The 19,190-nt window shown below is 38.9% G+C and overlaps 1 protein-coding gene across 3 annotated transcripts in view; it reads left to right on the forward strand.

Annotated features, from left to right (window-relative positions):
• TAOK3 (TAO kinase 3) overlaps positions 1-5,930 on the forward strand; it is a 183,404-nt gene extending 177,474 nt beyond the window's left edge. For all 3 annotated transcript variants that reach the window (XM_087424137.1, XM_087424136.1, XM_004429929.3), the window contains 2 exons: positions 3,938-4,120; positions 5,165-5,930. In XM_087424137.1, coding sequence (XP_087280263.1) covers positions 3,938-4,120; positions 5,165-5,326 — 345 coding nt within the window. In that variant the 3' untranslated portion in view covers positions 5,327-5,930. The remainder of the gene's footprint in view (positions 1-3,937; positions 4,121-5,164) is intronic.
• Positions 5,931-19,190: the final 13,260 nt, after the last annotated feature.

Here is a 19,190-nt window from a genome sequence, read left to right on the forward strand (position 1 = left end):
CCTATACTGTGCCCCAGGCATCCTGGGATACTGTGGTGAATAAGACAGTCATCGATCATGTCTTCATGGAATTTATGGAAGAGTGGAGGAAACAGACGTTGAAAAAGTCTACTCGGTGTAATGGCAGAGCAAGTTCAGTGTGCTAACAGAGTGTAAACCAGGAGAGCTACGCTGGTCTGGAGAGTTAGGAAAGGCCTCTCAGATAGAATTATTTAAGCTGAGGTGTAGGGAGCAAATTCTAGGCAAAAGGAACTACGTGTGTAAAGATGGGAAAGACAGTAGCACTTCTGAAGAACTTAAGTCCATTATGTTTGGAATGTAGAGAACTAGGAGGAGACTAACATGAGAATAAGACTGAGGGGTAAACAGAGGCTAGGTCATGGAGGGGCTTGTAAGCTTTCTTAAGAATTTTGATCTTTATCCTAAAAGCAATGAAAAGCCATCGAAGAGTATTAACAGGGGACTGACACCAGATTTGCATTTTCAAACCATCACTCCGGTGATGGAGAGAATGGCCTGGGAGATGGCAAGAGCAGATATAAGGAGATCATTTATAAAGTTGCTACTTTGCCTGGGCATGAGGGAATGTGGCTAGACTAGAGAGGGAGGGGGCAAATGGGATGAAGGAGAAAGTGACTAAATTTGAGAGACAGGCAGGAGGTGGAATTGAAAGCATTTAGTAACAGATTGAATGTGGACAGTGAGACATTAAGGATGAGTCCCAGTCTCTAGTTTGAACAAAGTGGTAGATGATGGTGCCATTTACCTATATGGTAAAAAAGGAAGTGGAGCAGATTGGGGAAGTGGGAAGGGAAAGATGATTATTAATATTAGTCATGTTGAGCTTGAGGGCCTGGGAAACATCCAGGCAAAGATGTCTCCAGTAGACTGGATAAGCCAGCCTGGACTTCAGAAGACAAGTCTGAAAAAGAGGTATAGATGTGGGAGTTATTTGCATATAGATGGTAATCGAAGCCTTTAGAATAGATGAGATTCCTTAGGAATAGAGGTTAGAGGAAGAAGAGTACCTATGACAAAGCCCTGAGGGACACCTACATTTAATGGCCCAGTAAGGTAGGGAGTACCTGGAAAAGGAGAGGAGGGAGGAAAAAAACCAAGAGAGTGTGTGGTATCTCAGAAGATGAGAGAAAGATTTCAGGTAGGAAAGGGCAATCCACAATATCAAATGCTGCTGGGAGGTCAAGTAAGATAAAGACTTCTTCAAGGTGGTGTTCAGTGACCCTTAGTGCGAACAATACAAGTAGAGGGGTCGGATCAGAATGAGGAGTGCAGAGAGAGGTTAAAGGTAAGGAGAAAGGGAGAGAGAGTTGATGGGGGATAAAGGTTGATAGGGTTTTTGTCTTGTTCATCTTTGCATTCGCAGCATCTGCAACAATGCCTGGCGTACGAGTGCTCGGTATATGTTTGTTACATAAGATGGGAGAGAACGGGATCAGAAATATAGGTTTATGATTGCCCTTGAATAAAAAGAGAGAAGTACCCTTTCTTCTGAGGCAGGGAGGAGATAAAAGTATGTATGATAATTACAGCAGTCCTTTACTGACTGCTTACCATGTGCCAGGCACTGACTTAAAAGTATTATCTCATTTCATTTTTGTGAAACCCCTTTGACCTTTGAAGTAGTGTTTTAACCCTAATTTACCTGTGAGGAAATTGAGGTTTATTGAAGTAAAGCCACTTGCTTAGGGCAGGAGTTGGCAAACTTTTTCTAAGAGGCAGATAGTAAATGTTTTAGGCTTTGTGGACCACAGGGCCTCTGTCACAACTACCCAACTCTGCTATTGTAGTGCAAAAGCAGCCATAGACAATACATAAGTGAATGAGTGTGTCTGTGTTCCAATAAACTTTATTGACAAAAATAGGCAACAAGCCAGATTTGGCCCTTGGACCATAGTGTGCCAACTCCTGGAATTAGGGGGTCACATAGTGGTAATTAGCTAATTAGTGGTGGAGCTAGGATTTGAACCCATTTTGGGGGGGAGCCTGCAAGCCTATATGCCTGGCCACTGCTATGTTATGCTGCTTCTATCACATCCTTTTCTTCAGTTTAATCCACTTTAAAAAACAGAAATGTATTTATACTTTTCTAGAACTTTTTAATGGATTTGGTATGTGCAGCCTTTGGATGATGAACACCAAATACTGGATATCCTCTGATTTCTAGACTGGCACTATTATAGAGTCAGAGCTGGTACAGAATAACATAGTTATTGACGTTAATAATAGAATACCAGAAATAAGAGAAGATGGAGGTATTTCAATGGTCTAAACTGCCCATAGGATAAGCCTCTCACCCACTTGGCCAGGGCTCATAACAGTTAACAAAGACAAGTGGAAAAGAACAGACTGTCATTCCCATTATTGGGAGGGAACTTCCCTTATCAAGAGGGAATCAATAACAATCTCTTTTGGGAGCTAGTAAACCCTTTGGCCTTTATTTGTAAGGCTGTTCTTGCTGCAGATTGACAGTTCATTGTGTCTAGTATCTCTTCTCTCTTCATTTCTCATTGAGAAAATGAAAAGAGACGTATCCTCTTTCGTGGGTTTTATTGAAAGCTGGTTAGAATTAATTAATAGAAAGTACCTTGGAAGTATGATTACATTACTTATTTTGTGTTCATTTGAAAGAGCATATTTCTCCAATAGCATATTTTGCTATGCAAATAACTTTCTAAAACTATTCTAATAACATTTCAAAAAGTCATTTCGCCATCAAGATATTGAGATATATTGTGAATTGTCACAAATTGTACAGCATAGGGAAGGAAGCATAAGGTGGAGAATAAGTATCTTGCCAAAGTGGTCTATACGGAAATATGCAGATAAACTCAGGGTACACAGAACTGTCTAGTTGAAGAGTTCTAATCTCATAGTTCCCAACTGAACTGAGGGCCTGCTAAATGTAGACAAAACCAAGCTTGGGACAGGAGGGTCATCATCCCTAAACATAGTCCTGCTAATGGCCACAAACCTTCAACTATGCTCATTGAAAGGTTGGCATTTCTGCTGGCTGGCTTGGCCCATCCCCCACACAGGATCAGTATCTTGGTGTATTAATGCAAAGTTCAGGTGCTGCAGGGAGCTGAAACTTTTTCAGCCTTATAATCTGGACTTCGCTGCTTCAAATAGAAGATGCCCCTTAAGGTTATCAAGGCTACCTTCTGTGAAGAAATGATTTTGAACCACTTGAGTTTTAGATTGGCTGGCCAGCCGGATAACTTGTATAGGCAACCATAGGGACCAACATTACTTGCTAGGAGCATAACAGTACTATAGTATATTCCTCAAGTGTTATGGAAATTGGACTCTTTTTTTAGAGCTATGGATATCTAAGTGTATGATGGGTTTTGGGTAAAAGATATCTAAATATGGAAATGGTTAGGCAAAACCAAAATAATGGTAACAGCTATTATTTATTGAACATTTGATATACATCAAGTACTGTGCCTAGGATTTATATGAATTCTTTCATTTAATCCTCCCACCAATCTTAGATAGTAGGAACTTTTGTTATTTTCTTGAGATGAAAAAAAGGAAACTTGGAGAGGTAACACACCTAAGTGAATGGTGGAGCTAGAATTCAAGCTCAGGAATCTGCCTGCAAAGCCCAGAGGCTTAATCATTGCAGTGAGTAGCCTTCCTGACTCCTGCCAGTGTGATTTTAAGAAAACTAGGTTTTCTTAAGAAAAGAATGTTTTTGTTTTCTTAAGAAGGAATGTTTTAAAAAAAGAATGTGTTTTTAGAACTTTGTAGCCCATTGGGCAGAATGTACTATTTTTGATTCCTAACTTGGAATGTCCCCAGGGCATCTGTGTTTCTGAGGACCTGTTTCAATCCAAACAAGGAATCATCTTCAGTAGTCACCAGGTACTGTGAGCTGGGAGTGAATTACAGTGTGTGTCTTCTGTGCCCGCAGTTACGGCTAGATGAGGCTCAAGAAGCAGAATGCCAGGCCTTGAGGCTACAGCTCCAGCAGGAAATGGAGCTGCTCAATGCCTACCAGAGCAAAATCAAGATGCAGACAGAGGCACAACATGAACGTGAGCTCCAGAAGCTAGAGCAGAGGGTGTCTCTGCGCAGAGCACATCTTGAGCAGAAGGTATGAGTGTTACTGTGGGGCCTCTACACCTGGGGGGAGGATACGGCACGGCCTAGGGAACTGCCATTTATTGAGCCCTGCCTGTGTACCGGGGGATTAACCTAGGCACTGTTCACTTATTATTTGCTTTTATACTCCTAGTGCCCTTGAGAGATAGGCATAATCTCCATTCTACAGGAAGGATACAAAGGCTCAAAACGGTTAAGTTACTTGCATAAATCTGATCCCACAGCCTAAGCTCTTTCTATTACTCTGCTAGGAAACCCTCTACCTTCACAGCCAGAGGAATGACATGGGTTACTAGGCGCTGATATGACATATGAAAGGTACTGTGAGCTGATAGCATGGCTGCCAAATGGCATGAGGAAGCCAAATGCAGATTTGGTGTTTATTTTCAGCTAAACCAAAAGAAATCACCAGCAGGGCTCTTTAAAAAAATTTAAATGAAGAGAGGCTGATATTGCCATGCATAATGAATGTTATCAGAATTGAAATATTCATTGCTTTAGATATTGCTTAGGAATATGAAGTAGAAAAGATTTCATAAAGCATCTCAAAGCTGTTAAGCATTTATTTGCTTAACCAGTTATTTGTGCTTTCTTCTGGTAGTTCCCTGAGACCCACGTAAGAGACTATTTTCCCAGCTCCTGTTCTAGAATTAAATTGCTAATGACCCAGGGGACATTTGGGTCTCTATGGGAAAGCGGCACAATCTAATTGTGCTTGAGTGTCTTTGAGCTTCTCCTGAGCCATCTCCTGCTGAGACAGGACACTGACCTAGATCAGCCCAACTGCTTGGCTTGCTAGAATCGTAGTGCCAGCCCCAGGTGGGCACCAAACATTTTCATTCTTGTGAGCAAGTTTGAAATATAATGGACTAGATACAAGACATTTATCACAGGACTCTCCCAGCCTGCCCCAGTCTAGTTCACTCTTAGTTCCTGTGTGTTTGTGTGTAATATGTGTGCATGTATGTGTACATGTGTGCATGTGGGTGCCTGTTGGGAGATCCCTTCCATTAACTGCTCATTGTGCTTATTTCAGATTGAAGAAGAGCTGGCTGCCCTTCAGAAGGAACGCAGCGAGAGAATAAAGTACCTATTGGAAAGGCAAGAGCGAGAGATTGAAACTTTTGACATGGAGAGCCTCAGAATGGGATTTGGGAATTTGGTTACATTAGATTTTCCTAAGGAGGACTATAGATGAGATTAAATTTTTTTGCCATTTACAAAAAAAAAGAAAACAGAAAAAAATTCAGACCCTGCAAAACCACATTCCCCATTTTAACGGGCGTTGCTCTCACTCTCTCTCTCTCTCTTACTCTTACTGACATCGTGTCGGACTAGTGCCTGTTTATTCTTACTCCATCAGGGGCCCCCTTCCTCCCCCCGTGTCAACTTTCAGTGCTGGCCAAAACCTGGCCATCTCTTCTATTCATAGTACACGTCACAGTATTGATGTGATTCAAAATGTTTCAGTGAAAACGTTGGAGACACTTTCAACAAAACCAATAAACCAACAACAACAAAAAAGTGGATGTATATTGCTTTAAGCAATCACTCATTACCACCAATCTGTGAAAGTAAAGCAAAAAAATAATAATAAATGCCAAGGGGGAGAGAGACACAATATCCGCAGCCTTACACCTTAACTAGCTGCTGCATTATTTTATTTTATTTTATTTTTTTGGTATTTATTCATCAGGAATTAAAAAAAAAACAAAGTTTTATTAAAGATTGAAAATTTGATACATTTTACAGAAACTAATTGTGATGTACATATCAGTGGTGACATATTATTACTTTTTTGGGGATGGGTGGGTGGGTGGGGTGAAGAGATCTTGTGATTTTTAAGAACCTGCTGGCAAGAGTTTAACTTGTCTTCAGCATATTCTGATTGTATCATAATCATTTTCTGCTGTTGCAGAGGATGTGAATACACTTAAGGAGCTCACAGAATCCCAGTAGCACAAATTGGGCTTTGGCAAATCGTGTATTTTGTGTATAGAAGGAATTTAAGGAGAGGTATTACTTATTTTCATATTGTATTTTAACTGTTTCTCTGATCAAATTTTTTTACTTCCTCCTCCTATGCCTCCCCACCTCCCTCCTTTTCCAATTCAGTATTTGGAGTTCAACACTGTCTCTCAATCAGATCATCTTGATCTTTTTCTTTATTTCCCTTCCCCTCCCTAAGTCCCATATCTTGGTCATAAATATTGCATTATTCACACTTTCAAACTGTGTATTTTCTTACAATAAAAAATGATGGAAAAAAAAAGGCTTTACTTCTTTTGCATGCACTTTAAAAACAAAAACAAAAACATTTTTCAGGTTCCAAGGAAGAGCATGATAACTGTCAGAGCTTTTAATTATATTTGTAAATAAAAGTGTTCATCACATCGCCTTGCTGTGTTATTGTAGCAGGAAGTTTCCCTTCTAGGTTCATCAGTTCATAATCCAGAGGGAAAGCCGCCGTCCAGAAACTGTTCTCCATAGCCTCGGTTGCTCCAGGAAGACCATTCGAGATTTTCAGGTAAAGCTGTGTCTTCCAAGTTCTTCTACAGGGCTGAAGATAGTGTTGCACTGTTTGAAGTGGTCAACTGCACCTTTCTGTCCTTCAGAATAGAAAAAGGCACGTGCGCGTGCACACACACACACCCCACACCCCAATGTGCCAGTCATGCGTAGAGGCATGTATTGCTGAGAAGCTGAGCACCCTTAAAGAAAAGCAGGCTATGAAAAAGATGTTATAACCAAATATTTGAAATGACCCCACTGTAATAGCAGGTCTCCCTCCCCTCATATTCTGCTTTTATTGGAATCATTTTATGCATATAACAATGAGGTAGTAAAATATATAACTTCTAGGATGCAGTTTTGGGTTCAAGACAATCTCAGTAAGATGTCATATGCTTAGGGTTCTAAGTCCTGGACATTGAAAATTGCTCTTTAGGATGATGACCTGAAGATCATTCTTGTGTCCTACAGGACGTTCAGTCATCACAGACAAATGTGCCTGTCATGTTCACTATGATAGACTGAAGCAGAGAGATACACTCAAAAACTTACAAAATAATTATCAACACAGGTTAACCCCAACCATAAAGCCTTTAATAATCATTACCCAGTTTCCTAAGCAGCTTAGTTCATTGAAGTTTCTCTATTAGGTACATCAGAAAATAATACTGGAAAGGGCATTATCCACGAAAAACAGATAACGTGTATTGCATGCTTATGCTTACCGTGTGATGGAACACTACAGTAAGCATTTTCCAGATGAGGAAATAGGCTCAGACCAGGGTAGGTGGTGGTGGTGAAGACAGAACTGAGACCTGATTTCAGAACCCACACTCTTAAGCATCGGTCATACTGCCATTCAGAAGAACACTCAATCTTCAGTAAGGCAGAAAAACTTCCTGTGGTCTATTTCATCCATTTCTCTCTATAGTGAGAAGGCCTTATGACTGTGAGATTATAGGTGCTGATCTTTATAATGTTCCCTCTCAACAAGTTTGTCAGTGGTGTGTCCCAAGGTAGAGTTACCAGAAAGAAGGAATGTGGGTCCCTGCTCCTAACACCTGGTACAGACTGAGTCTTCCAGCTCCTAGTACCTTCATGAGGAGGCAATGAGAATAGACAAGGACCAGAATGGCGGCAAGAGAACAAATATGAAAGAGGCGCTGGGACGGCAGCAGAGAGCCAGTGTCCTGTATTCATCCAGCATACACTACACTCCCCTGAGTTGAAAAGAATTACCACAGGTTTAGCATACATGTTAGTAAGGGTTGCCTACCTTTGACTTGCAATTATTCATTCAATGAATATTTACTGAGTAACGTATATGTCAGGTGCCATGCCAGATGCTTGAGATACATCATTGTGTCTCAAACAGGTAAAGGTCCTTGCCCTAATAGAGCCTACATTAGGGGTGGGAGAAAACTGATAACAATAATTATAATAAATAAATGATCTTACTTGGCAATAAGTGCCATAGATAAAGGGAAACGTAGGGAAAGGTGGGGAGATCAGAAGTGCCAGGATCAGCATACATTCACTCATTCAAGAAATATTTATTGAGCATCTATTGTGTGCCTGGGAAAGTAGCAGTAAATAAGATGGATAGGATCGCTACTCTGCTGGAGTTCACGGTTGAAATCTCCACTGAAGCAGAAGTCAGTCAGCAGTGGACTAGGTTAGTCAACAGTGGACTAAGACCAGCCATGACAATGCAAGTGCTCGTTGCTACCAGGAGTTTAAAGGAATGCAACAATTATAGAGGGTGTCGGAAAATGCTTGCCACTGATGTCTAACTGAGTAAACGTTTATTTCTTGAATGTACCATCTGTAATCACTTGTTTACATATCTATTGAAAAAGCTAGAGTATTCTCTTATCTTTTTGTATTCCTGGGCAACTGGAAACATGCCCATGGAAGAACTCCATATACCCCTCTAATTTTCATTTAATAATATATTTTGCCAGAGAAATTATAATAAAAAATACGTTTTTATTGTTCCATTGTGGCAGAGCAGTGTTAGTCTTTCCTGCTGATTACAACTAAAACGTAGACAAAATGCAAAAGCAGCTCTCAGGACAATGACAAAGCAGGTGGACTGTGGAGCAACAACATAGAGGAATGAGAGCAAAATAAAACCCTTCTCAGATGAACAAAAATTAAGAGAATTCATTGCCAGCAGACTTACTCTACAAGAAATGCTAAAGGAAGTTGCTCATACTGAAGGGAAATGATAACAGAAAGAAACGTGGACCTCTGGAAATTACGCAAGAGCAACAAATGGTAAATGTCTAGATAAATATAAAATATTTTTCCTCTTATAGTCTTCAAAATATATTGAAATATATATTTAAAATATATATTTTATTGAAAGCAAAAATTATAACATTGCCTGGTGAGGGTTTCAATGTATGTAAATTAATCTATATGACAACTATAACATGAAGTTTGGGGGATAAGGACCCATATGGTTGCCACGCTTCTACATTTTACATGAAATGGTACAATTTTTATTCTAAGCAGACTGAATAATTAGTTATGTATATTGTAAACCCTAGAGCAACTACCAAAAACAAGAAGAAAACCCGAAGAGGTAATAGCCCAAAATCCAATAGATAATTTAAAATATTCAAGTAATCCAAAAGAAGGAAGGAAAGGGAGAACATGTCAAGCCATGCTGTGGCGGCATCCCATATAAAGCAGAGGAAGATGGGCACAGATGTTAGCCCAGGGCCAGTCTTCCTCAGCAAAAAGAGGAGGCTTGGCAATGGATGTTAGCTCAGGGCTAATCTTCCTCACACACACACAAAAAAAAAAGAAGAAGAAAAGACATAGATCTGAACAACACTATCAACCACCTTAATTTAATTCACATTTATAGAACACTATATCCACAAACTTCAGAATATACATTCTTTTCAAATATACATGATAGTCACCAAGCTAGACTATATGCCGGGCATAAAACAAGATTTAGTAAATTTAAAAAAATCAAAATCCTAGAAAATGTACTCTGACCAAAAGAGAATTTTTTAAAAATCAATTACAATGAAATATCTAGGAATAAAATATCTGGAAATTAAACAACACACTTCTAAATAAGACAGGTCAAAATGAAATCACATGAGAAAATAGAAAATATCTTGAACTGAATGACAAATACAACATATCAAACTGGTGAGATGCAGATAAAGCCGTCCTTAGAAGGAAACTTAAGCTTGAAATTTATATAAGAAGAGAAATCAATGAAGTAGAGATACACCTTAAGAAACTAGAAAAAGAGCCAACACAAAGCATGTACAAGGAAAGAAATAATAAAGATAAGAGCATAAATCAATTAAATGGAAGATAAACAATAGAAAAATTAATCAAGCCAAAAGCATATTCTTTGAAAAGAGCAACAAAATGGACAAATCTCTGGCTAGACTTATCAAGAAAAAACAAATCACCAATATCAGGAATGAAAAGGGAGTTATCACCATAGATCCTAGAGACATTAAAAGGATAATAAGAAAACTATGAATAACTTTATGGCAGCAAATTTGACAAACTAGATGAAATAGACTCATGTCTTGAAAAATACAACTTAACCAAAACTGATGCAAGAAGAAACAGAAAATGAATAGCCCTCTATCTAAAATTTTGAATTTGTAATAAAAAATATCCTGAAAAAAACCCTCCAATTCCAGTTTGACCGGTGAATTCTATCAACATTCAAGGAAGAAATAACACAAACCTTAAACAAACTTCTTCAAAACAAAGAAGGCAGAACCACTACCCAACTTGTTGTAAGTATATGTAATATCAAAACCTGACAAAGACTTTACAAAAAAAAATTATAGACCAATATCCTTCATGAATATGGATACAAAACTGCATAACAAAATATTAGTAAATCAAATCCAGCAATATTTTAAAATATTGGTTAACACACAATGAACAAGTAAGATTTATCTCAAAAATACAAAGTTGGTTTAACATTTGAAAATCAATCAATGTAATCACCATATTAACAGAATAAGTGAGAATAACACCATATAATCATTTAATCTAGAAAAACCATTTGACAAAAATTCAACATCCATTCATTTAAAAAAAAAAAACAAAAACACTCCCAGCAAACTAGGAATAGGAGGAAATATTCTCAAGCTGATAAAGGACATCTACAAAAAACCTATAGCTGATAATAGTGAAAGATTGAAATGTTTCCATCTGAAACATACAAGGCAAAAAAGTACCCACTTTCACCATTTCTATTTATCATTAGAATACCTAGCCATTGAATAAGACAAGAAAAATAAAAGATTAGAAAAGAAGTAAAATTGTCCATGTTTGCAGATGACATAACTGTTTACAAAGAAAATACCAAGGAATCTATAAAACTACTAGAACTAGCAAGCTCACAGGATGCAAGGTTAATAAACAAAAATCAACTATTTTACACTAGCAGCATACAATGGGAAATGAAGTTTAAAAAACAATTGCATTCACAGTTGTTATATTTACATGCCAAAAAATGTAAAATACCGAGAAATAAATCTGAAAAGGAGTTCAAAGATGTCTACATTGAAAAAAAAAAATGCTGAAATTTAAAACAACCTGAATAAATTTTTTAAAAATATACTATGTACATGGGTTGGAAGACTAATACCTTTAAGATGTCAGTTCTCTCCAAATTGGTCTATAGAGTCAATGCAATCCCAGTCAAAATTTTAGCAAGCTTTCTTGTAGAAATTGACAAACTGAGCCCAAAATGTATATGGAAATACAAACAACATAGAATAGCCAAAGCAATTTTTTAAAAAAAGAACAAAGTTGAGGGACTGACTTTACTTGATTTCAAAACCTACTATACAGCTACAGTAATCAAGATAGTTTGCTATTGGCAAAAAAAAAAAAGACAGAAATAGACTAATATGTGTTGTCAACTGATTTTTGATAGAGGTGCTAAGACAATTCAAAGAGGAGAAGAAAATCTTTTCAACAAATGGTACTGGATCAACTGGACATCCATGTAGGGAAAATCTAACACTGACCCTCATCTCACTATCTGCAAAAATTAATTCAAAATGGGTGATAGACTCAATAAAGAATCTAAAACCATAAAACTTCTAGGAGAAAATCTTTGTGAGCTTGGACTAGGCAAAGGTTTCTTAGAAGAGAAAAAGTAGGAACCGGAAAAGAAAAAAATAAATTTGACTTTTATCAATATCAAAAATTTTGCTCTTTAAAAGACACTATTAAGTCAAAAAGGCAAGCCACAGGCTGACCAAGAGGATATTAACAATACATTTACCAAAGATTTGTATCTAGAATATATAGACTCTTGACTCAATAATATGAAGACAAACCCAATTATAAAATGAGGAAAAGTTGTGAACATTTCCCAAAAGAAGATGTATAAATGACCAATAAGCACATGGAAAGATGCTCAACATCAAAATTCATCAGAGAAATGCAAACTAAAACCACAATGAGCTAACACTACACATCTATCTAAAATAAAAATACCGCAAGTTTTCTTGAGGATGTGGAGCAAGTGAAACTCTAAGGTAAAATGGTACACCCACTTTTGAAGACAATTTGGCAGTTTCTTATAAGGTTAAACACACAATTAGCACATAACCCAGCAATCTCACTTCTAGGTTTTTACATGAGAAATGAAAGCCTATGTTCACACAGAAACCTAAACATCTGTTCATAGCAGCTTTATCATAGCAAAAATAGAAAACCCTCAAATGTCTCTCACCAGTTGAATGGATAAATTATGTTATATCCATACAATAGAATACTACTCAGCAATAAAAACGAACTGTTGCTACACACAGCAACATGGATGAATCTCAAAAGCCAGGCAAGAAAAAGAGTACATACTAGATGATTCCACTTACGTAAAATTCTAGAAAATGCAAACTAAAGTGACAGAAAGCAGATCAGTAGTTGACTGGGAATAGGGATAGAAGGAGGGAGGAATTACAAAGAGGTGCAAGGAAACTTTTGGAGGTGATGGAAATGTTTATCTTGATTGTGGTGATGGTTTCATGGTGTATACATATGTAACACTAATCCAATTCTATGCTCAAATATGTGCAGCCTAGTGTACTTCACTTATACTTCAATAAAGTTGAAAAAATATTCTTGTTAACAGGGATCTTATCAAGGTAGAATCCTAGACATGGTCCTATCAATACTTCCAGAAATATGATTTTAAGACTATTGGAAATTTTGAGTCCATTTGAGTTTCCTCAAGGAAAAGCTACAGTTAGGCCAGGAATAGAAGATAAAGAGTCAGGTAAGAAAGAAAAAGATCTGAAAGACTAGAGTCCTGAGTGGAGGGGACACCAGACTAAGAATGAGATCAGCTTTCTGATGTTCATGGTCATCAGAATGAGGGAGTTGATGAACGGGCTTTAGAGAGCTCAGTAAAAACTCAGTTATATGTTAATTTTTGCAGAAGTATACATTTGGGGGAAGGGGAGGAGGAACTTTTATGGTATGGTAATGCACATAAAGAAGTCCATGCTGGGGTCGGCCCTGTGGCTTAGTGGTTAAGTGCGCATGCTCTGCTACTGGTGGCCCAGGTTTGGATCCCGGGCGCGCACAGACGCACCGCTTGTCCGGCCATGCTGAGGCAACGTCCCACGTACAGCAACTAGAAGGATGTGCAACTAGGACATACAACTATCTACTGGAGCTTTGGGGAGAAAAAGGGGGAAACAAAAGGAGGAGGATTGGCAATAGATGTTAGCTCAGGGCTGGTCTTCCTCAGCAAAAAGGGGAGGATTGGCATGGATGTTAGCTCAGGGCTGATCTTCCTCACAAAAAAAAAAAAAAAAAAGGAAGAACAAGTCCATGCTCCCTAAACTTAAGAACTCCTTTACAATTATTCATTCAACTAATGGTCTTGGAGATTTCATTATGTGCTAGACATATGTCAGATTCTGGAGATATTGAGCAGGACATTGGTTGTCCTTGCTTTCATGAAGGATCCAGTCTAATAGAGGAGATACACATTAAATTTAAAATTACACACATATACATATTTTAAAATTACAATTGTAACGTTGCAAGAGAGTAGTACAGGAGAATCTAGCCCACTCAGGGAAGGATTCCCTGCAGGTCAGTTAAGGGATACTCAAAGAGTGAACAGGATATTGTGAAAGAAAGTTGGAGGGGAAGAAGATTCCAAGCAGCATTTGTAAAGGACCAATTCTGGAAATAGCCTGGCATGTTCATGGAACTGAGAGGCAGCCAGGAATTTTGGAGTTTGATGAGAAGACAACTGGCAGGAAGCTAGAGAGGCAAATAGGGGTCAGATCATATAGAGTCTGATAGGCCATGTTAAGCATCTGGTCTACATCCCAGGGCCAATGCAAACTGCTAAAGAGTTTTAAGTAGATGCTGAGGCTGTTTGACTTTGAACCAGTTTAAGAAGAGAAGTCATTTGCTCCGTGACCTGGAAGAGGATTTAGGCCATACACTATCATGTTTAAGTACAAGAGATACGCCAATCCTGTATTTCTGAATCTGGTCTCATCTGTTAATGAGGGTTTAATTTAGGGCTTCCAGAGTAATTGCCATGTTTGACATATGTTCTGTCATGAAGTCAGAATGATAAGCAGTTCCCAAGGTTCCAGAGCTGTGTTAGAAATACTGGGCTCTAGAGGGGCTGCTAAAGCTGGAGAGACTCCTCTGTCTCTTCATGCTAAACCCTTACAAACACGCTTTTGGTAAACATGTAGCCAGGAAACTGTGTTGAGGAAAGCGGGCTGTAGATTTTGTTCCTATGTGTCAATCAGGTCAAGTTAATCATTTACATGTATTAATTCACTTAATCTCAGCAAAAGATCATTTTGTTGTTCTCTTAACAAGCCTGTGAGGTAAATAAGGCAGACTGATGATTCCCTCCCTCCTTTTTCAAATAAGGAAGCGGAGCCTCAAAGGGCATTTGCAAGTGGGCATGGTGGTTATGAGACCAGAGCTGGGTTCAGAGCCTGGATCACCGCTTCCTAGCTAGGTGCCCTTGGGCAAGTTCACTTCACCCTCTAACTGGCAGGTAGAACATGTATCCCCTTGTTTCTAAGGTTACTAATACATCTTTTCATATGCATTATTCTTTTTATGTGAACTTCTTGTGCATACACTTCACCTTTTTTGGTTGGGTTGTTGACCTTCTTCTGAATCATTTATGATTCTGTACCTGTTTTAGACAAGAAAACCAACAGATTGCTATAATTCCTCATTCAGCTTCAGACTCCACGACTAAAAAAGTACTAAGGTTAGCAAGATAAAAGTCTCAAGAAAACAGGAGTTTAGAGAAGGAGTAAATGATTTTAAATATACATAAATAACAAATTGTCAAAATGGTTAAAGTTTGAGAAAACTGGTAAGAGTATGGAAAAACAGGTACTTTCATATACCACTGACATGAATATAATCAGTGTGGTCCTTTAGGAGGGTGGTTTGTCAGTATTAGAATTGAAAATACATAGTCATGCGTTGCTCAACGACAGGGATACGTTCTGAGAAATGTGTTGTTGGGTGATTTCGTCACTGTGTGAACATCATAGTGTACTTACACAAACCTAGATGGTCGAGCCTACTATATACCTATGCTAGATGGTATAGCCTTTTGCTCCTAGGCTACAAACCTGTACAGCATGTGACTGTAGTGAACACTGTAGGCAGTTATAACACAACGGTAAATATTTGTGTATGTAAAGATAGCAAAGGTATAGTAAAAATATGGTATAAAAGATAAAAAATGGTACACCTGTATTGGGTACTTACCCTGAATGGAGCTTGCAGGTGGAAGTTGCTCCGAGTGAGTCAGTGAGTGGGTGGTGAGTGAATGTGAAAGCCTGGGACATGACTGTACACTACTGTGGACTTTATAAACACTGTACACTTACGCCACACTAAATCTACTTAAAAATTTTTTTCTTTATTCAATAATAAATTAACCTTAGCTTACTGTAACTTTTTTACTTTATAAACTCTTTAGGGGGCCAGCCTGGTGGTGTCGTGGTTAAGTTTGCGCGCTCCACTTCGGCGGCCCGGGATTCGCGGGTTCGGATCCTGGGTGCAGACCTATAAACCGTTCATCAAGCCAGGCTGTGGCAGCGTCCCATATACAAAATAGAGGAAGATTGGCACAGATGTTAGCTCTGGGCCACTCTTCTTCAAGCAAAAAAAGGAGGATTGGCAATGGATGTTAGCTCAGGGCCAATCTTCCTCACCAAAAAAAAAAACTTTAATTTTTTAAACTCTTTTGTAATAACACTTAGCTTAAAACACAAATGCACTGTACAGCTGTACAAAAATATTTTCTTTATATCCTTATTGTATAAGCTTTTTCTTCTATTTAAAAAAATTTTTTTTGACTTTTTAAAGTTTTTTGTTAAAAACTCAGACACAAACACACACATTAGCCTGGGCCTACACAGGGTCAGGATCATCAATATCAGTGTCTTCCACCTCCACATCTTGTCCCACTGGAAGGTCTTCAGGGGCAGTAACACGCATGGAGCTGTCATCTCCTGTGATAACAACGCCTTCTTCTGCAACACCTCCTGAAGGACCTGCTTGAGGCTCTTCCTGAGGAGGGGTCACTCTTTTCAGAAACACGTCCATGGTGGTTTGCTTGGCTTGTTTCTTTGTTTTCATCATAGATTTGCTTGTAAGCAGGTAATGCGCCATGAACATTCCTCTCTATTGAGGAAAACCTTTCAGTGTTGGGGTCCATGTTTTCAAACTGTTTAAGGAGCTTGTTCGGGTCTGCGAAAGCTTCTGCTAACCCTTCACTGTGAATTTTCTTGGGAGTTTTTCTTTTTCTTCTCCTGCAGTTTCCTTTTCTCTTGCCTCTTCTTCAGCTCTGCATTCCTGTTCCAGTTCCCACAACTCCTCACTAGTCAGTTCCTCGGGAACCATGTCTAGGAGCTCCTCACCGTCATCCTCATCCACACCCAGGTTAAAGTTGTTTGCCATCTCAACCTCAGCCTTGTTGACTTTTGCAACCTTCTCATCCTTGGCAAATCCTTTTAAGTCATGGATGAACCTCTGGAGTGCCTTTTTCCAGATGCCATTCATACACTCCTTGGTGACTTCACTTCAAGCCCATGCAAGGTCCTCGATGCATAGATGTTGTAATCCTTCCAGAATTGTATCAGTGTCTTCTCAGTGTCTTCCTCGGTTGCAGCAACAGCCCGGGCAAAGGTTCCCTGCAGGCAGAAGGCCTTAAAAACCGCTATGAGAAAGACCACTTTGATATTGGAATGAAGATCACCAATGAAACGATATCTGGGAGCGTTGTTCAATGATAAACAAATTCTTGAAAGGTATGTTATTCTCCAAAAAGTACTTCTCCATTTTGCTGGCATAGCAATTTAGGAGGGCATCTTGGAAGAGGAGCTGGGTCATCAATGACTTCTTACTGCTCCTGTGGATACTGGCAGTGTGCACTTATTAATATGCTTGAAGGCCCTGTGGTTCTCACTGTGCCAGCTCACAAAGGGTTTCAATTTGTAGCCTGCAAAACTGCCCCCAAGCAAGACTGTTATCCTGTCCTCAAAAACCTTGAAACCTGGCATTGACTTGGCCTCATTGTAGGTGCAAGTCCTTTCAGGCATCCATTTCCAGAATAGGCAAGTTTCATCTACGCTGAATATTTGCTCTGGCAAATATTTTTCCTCCAGTCAGCTTATCTAGAGTTTCCAAAAATTCTTCAGCTGCCTTCATATCAGCACTCGCAGACTCACCACTCACTTTCACTTTACATAATGAATAACAGTTCTTGAATCGTTTAAACCACCCAGAGCTAGCAGTAAATTCAACGTTGTAGTAGGGTCCCATCTTTTCTTTCAACATAGCAAACAAACTTTTTGCTTTGGCCATGACTGTCACGGTGCTGAGAGGGCTATGCTTCTGTGTCTGGTCTTCAATCCAGAACATTAGATGTTTCTGCATGTGTGATAGAGGCCCTTCTTGAATTTTTTTTAGATCATAGCTATGGTGGGGTGGGACATGCCTGACTGGTGAGCAGTAACCATTGCTGGCTTTCTATCTTCGTAGTTCTTCATCACTTTTCATTTCACTCCAGGTCAATCACTTAATGTGGCCTCTTTCTTACTGGCAACATCATCAGTGGATTTTGCGTGCTTAGGGGTCATGATGAACAAAACAACATGACATTAAAACAAACACAAGAGAAAATGATGCAATCAAGAGACGTGGTCAACACGAGATGTATGAAGCCACTGCCGGTGTAACACGGCATACTGTTTTACAGTAACCTTTTTTTTTGTAAGTAGAAAAGAGTACACTCTAAAATAACGATAAAAAGTATATAGTAAATACATAAGCCAGTAATATAATCCTTTATTATCAAGTATTATGTAATGTACATAATTGTATGTGCTATACTTTTATACAGCTGGCAGTGCAGTAGGTTTTTACACCAGCATCACCACAAACATGAGTAATGCCTTGCACTACGATGTCACTAAGCAATCGGGATTTTTTAGCTCCATCATAATCTTACAGGACCACTGTCATATATGTGGTCCATCACTGACCAAAACTTTGTTATGCAGAGCATGACTGTATATACCCTTTGACATGATTATTTCAATGCTAGGAATTTACACACTAAATTACTTGCAAAAGCATTTTATACATGTAGAAAAATGTTTCCTGAAGCCCTGTTTATAATAGCCAATAACAGAAATAATCTAATCACAGTAGAGGACTGGACTGGTTAATTATGGAACATGCATAAAATAGAATACTTGTTCAAAATAATGATGTGAACTGTGGTCTGTTAGCTAAAGATCTATTACATGAAGGTACGTTAGGGAAAAACAGAGCAGACCAGTGTATACCAGTGTGTATAAGAGCACTATAATTTTTAAAGGATAAATATGTAGATATATGCTGATATGGATATTTACATTTGCTTCCGAAAGAAAACACACGAAACTAATTGCAGAGGAGACTAGAAGGTGAAAGGTCTTTTCTTCCTATACTGTTTGCCTTGTCTAACCATGTGCATGTATTACTTTTTACATTTATTTTTAAGGTCAATAGCGTAGTTGTTTTCTTTATAATTCTTCTTTGTATCATTTAAAAATTTAATTTTAAAACTCTGAAGTTAAAAATTATTCTCTACCTTATCTGTCTCCAGAGATTACGAGGCAGCATTTCCAAGTTTTTGCAGAGAACAAAGTACCGCAGAGCAAGGTGGAGAAAGGCCAGCCTTGCTGAGCCCTGCCAGGCCTAACCTGGACCCCTTCTCCATCACAGACCAGGTCAGGGATACGGACCTTCAGACACTTCCTTTCCCTTCTTTTGGTACATGGAGTGGTGCGAAAGTAACCCCCGCCACCTGGACCCCTGGTGCCGCTGCTATGTGGATTGCGAGCCAGAACAAGCAGAGGTGTGGGCTGTTTCTCAGTCCCTGTCACGGCTTCTGCAGACAACTACACCAAGGGGGAAGGTTCCAACCAGCTTCATCCTTTGGTAGAAAGGACCACTTACAAACAGCAAAGGTGCTTTTT

Source organism: Ceratotherium simum, chromosome 35, assembly GCF_057802395.1.
Source record: "Ceratotherium simum simum isolate JZ-2026a chromosome 35, ASM5780239v1, whole genome shotgun sequence".
NCBI classification, from domain to species: domain Eukaryota; kingdom Metazoa; phylum Chordata; class Mammalia; order Perissodactyla; family Rhinocerotidae; genus Ceratotherium; species Ceratotherium simum.